The following is a 12,938-nucleotide window of genomic DNA, read 5'->3' as shown; positions in this document are numbered from 1 at the left end:
GTTGAAATAAAGTCGTTATTTTTGTTGTTTTTTTGCGCACAAAAGTGTTCTCGTCGTTTGATAAACTTAAGATTGAGCCACTGTAGTCACTTGGACTATTTTAACGATGTCTTTAATTACTTTGAGGCCAGCAAGAGTCATTCCCTCAAGAAGCCTATGGACTAGTATGCAGGAGTGATCTTAATATCTTAAATATCTTAATTTGTGTTCCGAAGATGAACGAAGGTCTTACATGGTTGGAACAACAAGAGGGTGAGTAAATACTGACAGAATTTTCATTTTTGGGTGAACTAACCATTTAATTTAATTTTTTATTGTTTCCAGTTAATAATTTTAGTGCTTCAACTTTATTGCCAAGGCAATTTTCTAATTTGCATTTAGTTCAGGTTTTTTACAATACTTACACTTTATTTTATTTCAGCTTTATTTCAATGAACATAAATGCTATTAATAGTTTTAGCTGTAAAATAACCCTGCAACACATAAAGAGAGTGTCAGCAAAAAGCTGCTTTTCTCCATGCAACACAAATAAAGTGAGATTGTGTGAGATTAAACATCATAGCTAAACATCATAGTTTGTCTTCCACAGAGATGATCTTGGAACAACATAACGGTGTGGAATTGATGACAGAATGTCAATTCATTCTGCGCTGTCCCTTTAAATGCTAATGAATACTCCAGATATCCAGTGTTGGCTGATCTCAGATCAGTTCTATTTTTAGGCTCTGCAGTGCGGACCCTCCTCGGCTCTAGATCCTTCATTTGATTCGGCTCCTCTGCAGTGAAACCTCTTCATTCTCTGTGTAGAGTGTGTCAGCGAGCGAGTGTGTGTGTGTGGAGCTGTCTGCGGTGCTGAAGTGTTAGATAACAGCTCGTGACACACTGGTGCCGCAACACTCTCCTCAACACACTCCACCGAAAATGCCTGTTATGCAGGAGACACTTTCTCACGCTTGCTTATTTTATGCAAATTTGGTCAAATTTGCAGTTTTGCATTTTAACTCTTTCTGTTTTTCCGGTTTAAGCTGAAATTTGAGCTAGTGTTTTCACTTCAAACAATGCTGTTCTTCCTGTTTTTCAGGACAAATATCTAAACATTCTTCAATCAAGATACATTTAGTGGAGAAGCAAAAGGATTTTGAAGCTGAAAATACTGAATTATTATAGACGAATATGCTTTCGCTGTCAAAAATTCCCCCCTGCATTACAATGTATTATTATACATTATATATAGTATTTTAATGTAGTACTGACACTAAAACTGTGTGAACTAACACATATTGCTGCATTTTTGTATTGCGATTTATAGTGGCACGATAAATTGTTACAGTCCTAGTCAATTGGCTTCTCCAGTATAAGAATAAACAAGAAAATTATTTGTCTCAAAAAAGCATTATCATCAAGGCTGTCAACTAATGAATGAATGTATGATGTAACCTAATGAAATAGTTTAACAAAGAAAAAAAGGAAATAACAGAAAACATCCACTTGTTTGCTGTGTTTTCTCATGGTACAAAAAAGTAAACGTATTGTAAAACATTTTATGCTGGTTTCGTTTGCGCAATGAAAAGCCGTTCTCCTGCTTCAGAAGCTCGGGTAAACTGTGAGATGTTCAATTCTCCGGCTTCAGGAGCTCAGGTGAACAGTGAGATGTTCAGGCTTCAGGAGCTCAGGTGAACAGTGAGATGTTCAGTTCTCTGGCTTCAGGAGCTCAGGTGAACAGTGAGATGTTCAGGCTTCAGGAGCTCAGGTGAACAGTGAGATGTTCAGGCTTCAGGAGCTCAGGTGAACAGTGAGATGTTCAGGCTTCAGGAGCTCAGGTGAACAGTGAGATGTTCAGTTCTCTGGCTTCAGGAGCTCAGGTGAACAGTGAGATGTTCAGGCTTCAGGAGCTCAGGTGAACAGTGAGATGTCCAGTTCTCCGGCTTTAGGAGCTCAGGTGAACAGTGAGATGTTCAGGCTTCAGGAGCTCAGGTGAACAGTGAGATGTCCAGTTCTCCGGCTTCAGGAGCTCAGGTGAACAGTGAGATGTTCAGGCTTCAGGAGCTCAGGTGAACAGTGAGATGTTCAGGCTTCAGGAGCTCAGGTGAACAGTGAGATGTTCAGTTCTCCGGCTTCAGGAGCTCAGGTGAACAGTGAGATGTTCAGTTCTCTGGCTTCAGGAGCTCAGGTGAACAGTGAGATGTTCAGGCTTCAGGAGCTCAGGTGAACAGTGAGATGTTCAGGCTTCAGGAGCTCAGGTGAACAGTGAGATGTTCAGGCTTCAGGAGCTCAGGTGAACAGTGAGATGTTCAGTTCTCTGGCTTCAGGAGCTCAGGTGAACAGTGAGATGTTCAGGCTTCAGGAGCTCAGGTGAACAGTGAGATGTCCAGTTCTCCGGCTTTAGGAGCTCAGGTGAACAGTGAGATGTTCAGGCTTCAGGAGCTCAGGTGAACAGTGAGATGTCCAGTTCTCCGGCTTCAGGAGCTCAGGTGAACAGTGAGATGTTCAGGCTTCAGGAGCTCAGGTGAACAGTGAGATGTTCAGGCTTCAGGAGCTCAGGTGAACAGTGAGATGTTCAGTTCTCCGGCTTCAGGAGCTCAGGTGAACAGTGAGATGTTCAGTTCTCTGGCTTCAGGAGCTCAGGTGAACAGTGAGATGTTCAGGCTTCAGGAGCTCAGGTGAACAGTGAGATGTTCAGTTCTCCGGCTTCAGGAGCTCAGGTGAACAGTGAGATGTTCAGGCTTCAGGAGCTCAGGTGAACAGTGAGATGTTCAGTTCTCCGGCTTCAGGAGCTCAGGTGAACAGTGAGATGTTCAGGCTTCAGGAGCTCAGGTGAACAGTGAAATGTTCAGTGTTCCGGCTTCAGGAGCTCAGGTGAACAGTGAGATGTTCAGTTCTCTGGCTTCAGGAGCTCAGGTGAACAGTGAGATGTTCAGTTCTCTGGCTTCAGGAGCTCGGGAGGCACAGTTACAGTAGATATTCCCTGTATTGATTTTTATGGAGCCTTTGCTTATCTTGCATGTGCAGGATTCTGTGAGGGTGTAACTCAATGTGAACATCATGGATGTCTGGACACAGAGCAATCCATCTCTCCTAACATTGGTCTCCACTGAACAAGAACAAGTGCCACAAATCTCTGATGGAAGGGCAGAGTGACGCCGAGGTGAGGATTCATTCTCATGCACACGCTGTTCTCTACAGCAGCACTGTTAGAAACTGTGTATAATGCATATTAATGTGCAAATTGCACATTATTAATGTGTTGTGGGAAGCTGCTTAGAAAGTAATTAATCTACAGACCTTTAGTTAACTACATACAATGTCTTAAGGGAGCAATTTCATTCTAAAGATATAAAACACCATAATATTATTTGCTATTCGCATAGAACTTTCGGTAACGCTTCCTTTTCCAGTACAGTACTTACAGTGTACTAACCTAGAAAGTACTGGCTAATATAAGGTAAGAACATGGAACAGGGGTAGGTTTAGGGGCAGGTTCAGGGTTAGTACTAGTTATTACCCAGTAATTGTAGTTACTAAAATAAGTACATATATTTACATGGGTAAAATACTAGCGTTAGCAAACTTTCCTGGTACAATAGTATAAAACACCAAACTTCTGTTGTGCATAAAGAAGATATTTTTTGAATCCGTTCATTTAAATGAATTTACTGGGATGAATTCTACTATTAATCTACAGACTTTTAGCTAACTACATAAAATGTCTTAAGGGAGCAATTTCATTCTAAAGATATAAAACACCATAATATTATTTGCTATTCACGTAGAACTTTGGTATATTAACTAGTGTAAAACATCAAACTTCTGATGTGCAAAAAGAAGATATTTTTTGAATATTTGAAGAGTTCAGATGCAAAAGCCTCTAAATGCCATTTGAAATTTTCTTCTTTAATGATGATTTTTATCAAACTTGTATGTTTAAGTTCAGTAATTTCACTTAAATAACTATTAATAGGTAATTATCATTGCCATTTAAGTGAAATTACTGAACTTAAATATACAAGTTTGATAAAAATCATCATTAAAGAAGAAAATTTCAAATGGCATTTAGAGGGTTTTGCATCTGAACTCTTCATTTATTTATTTATTTATTGAACTCATTCAATGTAGAATGAAGTGTATCTTCTGGCACTACTGCACATATGAAAACGCGTGTTTGATTTTTATCTCAGCTCATTTGACCCTGTATGCAGATTCAATATGACATAGGATACAACAAAATAGCATTCTGCATACAAAGCAAATCCTTACTGCTCATTAATGTATTAAAGGATTAGTTCACTTTTGAAAAAAACTTTTGCTGATAATTTACTCACCCCCATGTCATCCAAGATGTCCATGTCTTTCTTTCCTCAGTCGAAAAGAAATTTAGGTTTTTGATGAAAACATTCCAGGATTTTTCTCCATATAATGGACTTCAATGGGAACCGGATGATTCAAGGTCCAAAAGACAGTTAATAACTGTTTCAGATGCAGCTTCAAATGATATCAGACGATGAATAAGGGTCTTATCATGCGGAACGATCGGTTATTTCAAAACTTATTCCAAAAATGTAACTTTTCTAAGGACAAATGCTAGCCTTGCTCTATTCTGTGAGGCGCGTTTGCAACGTCACGTAATACGTAATTACGTTCAAAAGGTCACGGGCGACGTAGCCGTAAGTACAGAGTCAGTGTTTACAAGTTGAACGCATAGGTTGAACGTGCAAACTAACTCAAACACCGTTTACAAGAAAAAGAATTAAAAGGAAAAACAACGATGTCGGACGATTTTGATTCTGTACTTCCGGCTACGTCGCCCGTGACCTTTTGAACGTAATTACGTATTACGTGACGTTACAAACGTGCCTCAGAGAATAGAGCAAGGCTAGCATTTGTCCTTAGAAAAGTTACATTTTTGGAATAAGCTTTGAAATAACCGATCGTTCCGCATGATAAGACCCTTATTCATCGTCTGGTGTCGTTTAAAGACATTTGAAGCTGCATCTGAAACTCTTATTAACACTATCTTTTGGACCTTGAACCATCCGGTTCCCATTGAAGTCCATTATATGGAGAAAAATCCTGGAATGTTTTCATCAAAAACCTAAATTTCTTTTCGACTGAGGAAAGAAAGACATGGACATCTTGGATGACATGGGGGTGAGTAAATTATCAGCAAAAGTTTTTTTCAAAAGTGAACTAATCCTTTAAGTTTCCTGATATTGTGCCAGATAGATTCATATCATATAATCAGAGAATCTGATCATAATACCAGCTTGAAAATCATTTGTAATCCCAGCACATGCACATGATGAGTCTCTTGCAGTGCGATGCAAGAGTTAACATGCTATTAGACATAGGCTCTGAACGCATTGGAACGCAAGATCATTTTCCATTCCTGGAGTAATTGAATTCTTTGAGCATTATCGTGATTGATCATACTTGCTCAGCATTCTTTTAGCTTCTTTATGCTGCTTTAATGGCTTTGTCTTCATTGCACATTTTATGGGCCGCTGGTTTGATGTATGGCCTTCACCTAAAGGTTATTCTTCCAGCGCACACTTCATTAACTCTTCGCTGGATTCCCTCACTCTGAATGCAGAGTCATGCTCGCTTTACTCTGAGACAGACACTGAGCCGCGCACGACTGCTGATGGAGTTTCTCATAAAACTAAACATGTTTGGATATTTCATTCTGTGATCAATATGCAAGAGCAAAATAAATCCTGGTGATTTAAACTATTGTAATGCACGACTGCCTGACATGAAGCGGATTGCATTCGTATGGTTTCATGCACAGCTAGCCTTGGATTATCCTGGTCATTTGCCCAAATTGATAACTTAAAGCTGTTATTGATGTTTGCAGCGTAACATTTGACTGGAATAGAAAAGTTACGGCTCACTAGCATTCGGTCCGCTTCAAATCAGACACAGAGATAAGGTAGTGCGGTGCATTTATTTCAATGAATGGATTATAGCATTTATTTGAATTAACTATCTAAAGAGAGTGAGATTGAGAGAGACGTGTGTGTGTGTGTGTGTCTGTGTGTGAATTACCTGCGTCTGTGCCGTGTCTCTCTACTAAAAGTGAAGCTGTGAGTTTAATTACTTTAAAAACAGCAATATGTCTCATACCCCCGCATTGCTGAGAAGTATAACGCACCATTGCTGTATTATGTAGCCAAGCTATTTTATTAACAGAATGGTGATTAAACTGACTGGAACTACCCGTGTATTAAAACACACACCTTCCAACCAATCAGAATAAAGTATTCAGAGTATTTGGACACTTCATCCACACATCTACAAAAGACTGAATGTCCCTGCATTGAGACTTCAGAGGTATGTATCAACTCGTCTTAGTTAAGGGAATAAGAGTTTAATTTAAAAAAAAAGGTGGAGTATCCCTTTAAGGTGGCAGTTTAGGCAAAATACAATTTATGTCATAATTTGCTCACTCTCAAGTCATTCCAAACCTGTATGTTTTTTTTTTTTTAAATATATACATATATATACATTTTAAAGAATATTTCAAACATTTTTGATGATATGGTGGTATTATATTTAGAATATCTTCTTTTGTTTTCAACAGAATGAAGAGAGTCATAGAGGTTTGGAACGACATGGATGAACTTTCCCTTTTAACCAGGACTGGTGATAAAGTCGGTAAATTGCCTTTAACAATCACCAGGTTACAGATATTACATCAGCAGATCATTTGGCGTAAAGTACAAGGAATTTGAGACAGGAACATGTGTAACGACACTCACACTCGCTGCCCTCTCCAGGCGGCTGATAGAACGACAGACCCAGGGAGATCATGGCTGCGATCTCGAGGATGATGAGGGTCACGTCTTGCAATGCTTCCCACACTAACTGTAAAAAAGTTTTTGGCTTCTTTGGAGGTATAAGATTTTGCCCGAAGACTTCTTTTCTTTTATCTAGATCTGTGGCGTCTCCAGTCAGACCTGTAAGGAAACACAGAGACAAATGTTACAACTCATAATACGCACAAGAAAAATAAACAATAGTGTAAGATTGCGATTTACGATTTCCATTTCACATTGACATTTCCAGTTTTCAGTGTCAACTTTTCAATCGACTTTTATGTATATAGAACAATAAAAGCAACAGTAGTTGACCATTGTGCTGTACAACAGGAAAAATATCTAAAAAAGAATACAAAACCAAATGATAAAGGGAGTTTATCACCAAATTTTAAATTGCAACATTGCCTGTGGAAAGAGGAACGTTTTTATCTAACACCGTGTCCTAACTACACGCGACGCGATACAATTCCAGCGACAGCAAGTGTGTCTGTCCACACTAGGTGCGAAACGACTGTGAGACGCCACGCGTCAATCAAAAATCACAGCCATTCAGAACACCATGTGGGCGGAGTCTCTCTGTGAAAGCGCACTGCTGGCCCGTACTCGCATTGGAAATGGGTAAGGACATAACATAATTAAAAATCAAAACATTAACAAAATATACTCATTGACTAATTTTGTTATGAAGTACAGTTGTATGTTAGAATACATTTTGAACGCTATATTATATGCTTTCAAAATCTGAGGTAAATTATCCGTTATCGCTTGTGGCACAGTGACCTATTTTTAACTAAAAATAAATAATGTGTACTCATCGTCCATGTTTGACGATTAAATATTCATGACACGCAAAACTTCCATCCAATGAGATCTCTGTCTGGGCGGATCTGTCAGCCACGACGTCGCAGAAATGGGAACCGTTTCTAAATTAGAAACTTTGCGTGTCGCCATCGCGTCTGGTTAGGACAAAAACTCTGATTAACATGGAAAAGATACCTTTTATCGCGTGCTGCGGCGTCGCGGCGCGTGTAGTTAGGACAAGGTGTTAGATTTAAAAACAGACTCTGTGGATACGAGTCTTATGGTGCGTTCTATTATAGCCAACGAACCGACTCGGACCTCGGATTTGATGTCACGTCCACACTTCAAGCGTTCTATTTGTTTTGCGCGTCCGAGTCGGAGAAAAAAATGGACGCCACCCGGAAAGCTGCTATAATGGTAGCACTAGCCGAGTACCAGGCACTTACATTAAAAAAAAAAATATTATGACTACACCTTTTTAAAACGCAGCCATTTGAACTTGAAAATGTTCACTTTATTAATGTTTTTCATGTTAATCTTCTGTTAGCAACGATAGCAACGTCAGTAATTGCACTCACAACAACCGATTCCCTTACCTACAGGGACGCAGTAATACGAGTGATTATAACCGTCATTTAAAATACCAAATCGGTTCAAAAACAATGAAAACAATTCATTCTTACAAGTCACAGGGCGCAGCCATCTTGAATTCCGAAACGGAATTCTTGCTCGGTGTCCTCACACCGCAACGTCTGTCGTCCGATTCGGATCTCCGAGACGGATGAATAATAGAACGCACCATTAGTCCCAGTTAGGCTAGAAATCTAGACGCACCCTAGCGGCAGCAAAAATTATTTCGCAGCCAGTGTGGTCTAGCAACTCTCCATAGATGTTTTAGCTGGAAAAACCAAACTCTGGTCAGGCCAATCACATCGTGTATAGAGTCGGCGGGCGGGCTTAACATAATGACGACAGAGTTGCAACGGTTCACTGCTACTTGAAAACAAAGTCTTTCGATTCAACTTTGACCGCTACTCTGGATGATTTGAACTTAAGCTTTTCTTTGAAACCAGAACAAAGAACGGCACTTGAGTCTTTAAAAAAAAAAGAAAAAAAAAAGATGTGTTTGGAGTTTTGCCGACTGCAAACGGTAAACGTTTAATATATCAACTAACTTGCTCCACTGGTAGGAAAACGCATGGGATTCAGCCGTCACCTTCTTCGTTGCTCTGATTGGTTGTAGCACTATCCAATTGCGTGCAGAGAGAATTTGAAAGACAACCGTTTATCCTGTCCCTCGGATTGAGCCCTGTCAATGATGAGTTCCCAGACCTAACATCTTGATGTAGGTCTGGCATGCCAGGCTAAGTCCCAGTACTAATCCCACTTTTAGTTTGAATAAGATGCATTTCTCTCCATTGATGGTCCATTGATTCTGACTAGGCAAACACACTCAACAAAGCCAGCACAGTCTATCAGTGCAAGATAAAAGCACTGCTTTAGTGAAACAGTGGCAAACGCTTTGGTCACATGTGACCTTTCTCAATGCCCAGTGCAGGAGTACACATGACTACACGGATCACTGGTTAACCAAACTACGGTATACTAGCAATCCAGAACATACTTGAACAACATGCATAATGAATGAAATGAGCTCACTAAAATCCAATAAACATTTTCTTCAACTGATTCTGACTAAATCACATTTTCAGGAGAAACACATTGAACACGTTATACACTCTTTAAAGTGTGAAACAGCAGACTTGCTGTGTAAATGTATTTGTCTCTGAGTCTGCACTGAAACTGACAGTGTCGAATTTTTAAAGTACCTTTACATGGGTCTAATTGTAAAGCATGATGTAAACCTATTTTCCTTTCCAGTTCGTCTAAAACTAATCCCCATAGAAAAAAGAAAACAAACAATTTAGTTTATATAGTAACTACGCTAAACCTCAGTGTTGATGTGTAGAAATATTATGGGTTTTATTCAATTTTACGGTGTGTTTGTGTTTTTTTATTATTACTATTATAGTACATAACAGAAAAAAAGACATCAGAATAAACACTTAGGTATTTCAAAGTTGTGTTCATTTATAGTAAGTAAACTAAATTAAACATTGACCAACAAAAACTTTATATTTTCATACTTTTGCATGTTATTATATTATATGTTTAAGGTGAAGTTGTAAAAAGCTTTTGTTTCATCACTGCTTCTGTTGATAAGATTAGTAACTGGCCATTTTGTGACATTAGGAGTTCATTTTCCACTGAAAATGACACGATCCATCAAATCGTGAAAAAAATCTATTGTATTAATTACTTCAAACGGACTGAAATTAAGCTCTGGGTGTATTAGCAAACAATCAGTTCTCATAATCAAACTCGTGATCGACAGGTCGGATGTGGGAGAAACTGCAGGAATAAAGATCTGAAAAAGTTTGTCAAGGAACGTGGGTCGTAGTGTCTCTGAAACGAGGCTTTTGGGTCGGCTCCCATCAGTTTACCAACATTTGCTTGAGGAGGCATGAGCTAGAGATCTGCGCAGGAATCCTTTCCCACTCCCACATGTTCCCGGAAAATAATGTCCTGTTCCCACTCCACCCACAACTTCACCCCCGCCTTCAAAAGCCCACAGGTAAACGTATACATTGAGTTTTTTCAGTAAGTCAAAGACATTTCCATGAAAATTCATGTGTAGCCTAGCCACAACCTCCCAACATAAACACTCCCGATACATTATTTGTTATTAAAGGGATACTCCACTTTTTTTGGAAATAGGCTCATTTTACCACTCCCCCAGAGTTAAACAGTTGGGTTTTACCGTTTTCAAATTTCAGCCATTTTTCTGATAATTAGAAGAATATCATTGACTACTATAGTATATATTTTTTCCTACTATGGAAGTCAACGAGACCAGAAACTGTCTGGTTACTGATATTCTTCAAATTATCAGAAAATCGGCTTAATGGATTCGAAAATGGTAAAACTCAACTGTTTAACACTGTTGGGGGAGTGGAAAAATGAGCCTATTTCCAAAAAAAGTGGAGTATCCCTTTAAACATCTACATTCATAAACCACTGTTTATTTTAACAGAGAGCAAGCATAGGCTTCCGAATGCGTGTTTTTCTATGACAGAAAGCTGTCACTCATTTTAGTTCATCGCAATCTCACAAAGTTCTGTTATAATCAATGATTATTTGCATCATGTCAACACTTCGTTTGTTGGGTTTTGCGAGTGTAAACACTTCTGATTGGCCATTGCATTCAGGAGATTAACAGATATGTATCTGATTGGCCATTGCATTCAGGAGATCCACAGATATGTCTCTGATTGGCCATTGCATTCCGGAGATCAACAGATATGTCTCTGATTGGCCATTATATTCACAAAATCAACAGATATATCTCTGATTGGCCATTGCATTCAGGAGATCAACAGATATGTATCTGATTGGCCATTGCATTCAGGAGATCAACAGATATGTCTCTGATTGGCCATTGCATTCCGGAGATCAACAGATATGTCTCTGATTGGCCATTATATTCACAAAATCAACAGATATATCTCTGATTGGCCATTGCATTCAGGAGATCAACAGATATGTCTCTGATTGGCCATTGCATTCAGGAGATCAACAGATATGTCTCTGATTGGCCATTGCATTCACAAGATCAATAGATATGTCTCTGATTGGCCATTGCATTCAGGAGTTTAACAGATATATCTCTGATTGGCCATTGCATTCAGGAGATCAACAGATATGTCTCTGATTGGCCATTGCATTCAGGAGATCAACAGATATGTCTCTGATTGGCCATTGCATTCATGAGATCAACAGATATGTCTCTGATTGGCAATTGCATTCACAAGACCAACAGATATGTCTCTGATTGGCCATTGCATTCAGGAGATCAACAGATATGTCTCTGATTGGCCATTGCATTAATGAGATCAACAGATATGTCTCTGATTGGCCATTGCATTCATGAGATCAACAGATATGTCTCTGATTGGCCATTGCATTTAGGAGATCAACAGATATGTCTCTGATTGGCCATTGCATTCATGAGATCAACAGATATGTCTCTGATTGGCCATTGCATTTAGGAGATCAACAGATATGTCTCAGATTGGCCATTGCATTCAGGAGATCAACAGATATGTCTCTGATTGGCCATTGCATTCAGGAGATTAACAGATATGTATCTGATTGGCCATTGCATTCAGGAGATCAACAGATATGTCTCTGATTGGCCATTGCATTCAGGAGATCAACAGATATGTCTCTGATTGGCCATTATATTCACAAAATCAACAGATATATCTCTGATTGGCCATTGCATTCAGGAGATCAACAGATATGTTTCTGATTGGCCATTGCATTCAGGATATCAACAGATATGTCTCTGATTGGCCATTGCATTCAGGAGATCAACAGATATGTCTCTGATTGGCCATTGCATTCACAAGATCAATAGATATGTCTCTGATTGGCCATTGCATTCAGGAGTTTAACAGATATATCTCTGATTGGCCATTGCATTCAGGAGATCAACAGATATGTCTCTGATTGGCCATTGCATTCATGAGATCAACAGATATGTCTCTGATTGGCCGTTGCATTCACAAGACCAACAGATATGTCTCTGATTGGCCATTGCATTCAGGAGATCAACAGATATGTCTCTGATTGGCCATTGCATTAATGAGATCAACAGATATGTCTCTGATTGGCCATTGTATTCATGAGATCAACAGATATGTCTCTGATTGGCCATTGCATTTAGGAGATCAACAGATATGTCTCTGATTGGCCATTGCATTCATGAGATCAACAGATATGTCTCTGATTGGCCATTGCATTTAGGAGATCAACAGATATGTCTCTGATTGGCCATTGCATTCAGGAGATCAACAGATATGTCTCTGATTGGCCATTGCATTCAGGAGATCAACAGATATGTCTCTGATTGGCCATTGCATTTAGGAGATCAACAGATATGTCTCTGATTGGCCATTGCATTCATGAGATCAACAGATATGTCTCTGATTGGCCATTGCATTTAGGAGATCAACAGATATGTCTCTGATTGGCCATTGCATTCAGGAGATCAACAGATATGTCTCTGATTGGCCATTGCATTCAGGAGATCAACAGATATGTCTCTGATTGGCCATTGCATTCATGAGATCAACAGATATGTCTCTGATTGGCCATTGCATTTAGGAGATCAACAGATATGTCTCTGATTGGCCATTGCATTCAGGAGATCAACAGATATGTCTCTGATTGGCCATTGCATTCAGGAGATCAACAGAT

At 39.2% G+C, this 12,938-nt stretch overlaps 1 protein-coding gene across 10 annotated transcripts in view; it reads right to left on the bottom strand.

Moving 5' to 3' along the window:
* atp2b2 (ATPase plasma membrane Ca2+ transporting 2) overlaps window positions 1-12,938 on the bottom strand; it is a 204,053-nt gene that overhangs the window by 79,669 nt on the left and 111,446 nt on the right. For all 10 annotated transcript variants that reach the window (XR_016148527.1, XM_089125103.1, XM_089125110.1 and 7 more), the window contains exon 3: window positions 6,756-6,953. Coding sequence is in view for 9 of the 10 variants with exons in the window: in XM_089125103.1 (XP_088981229.1) it covers window positions 6,756-6,953 (198 nt within the window). In the remaining variant the exon portion in view is untranslated. The remainder of the gene's footprint in view (window positions 1-6,755; window positions 6,954-12,938) is intronic.

Source organism: Pimephales promelas, chromosome 21 (genome assembly GCF_988280905.1).
Source record: "Pimephales promelas chromosome 21, fPimPro1.hap1.1, whole genome shotgun sequence".
Lineage (NCBI taxonomy): Eukaryota > Metazoa > Chordata > Actinopteri > Cypriniformes > Leuciscidae > Pimephales > Pimephales promelas.
Note: the sequence above shows the minus strand (reverse complement) of the source record. Positions and strands in the feature narration are given on the sequence as shown.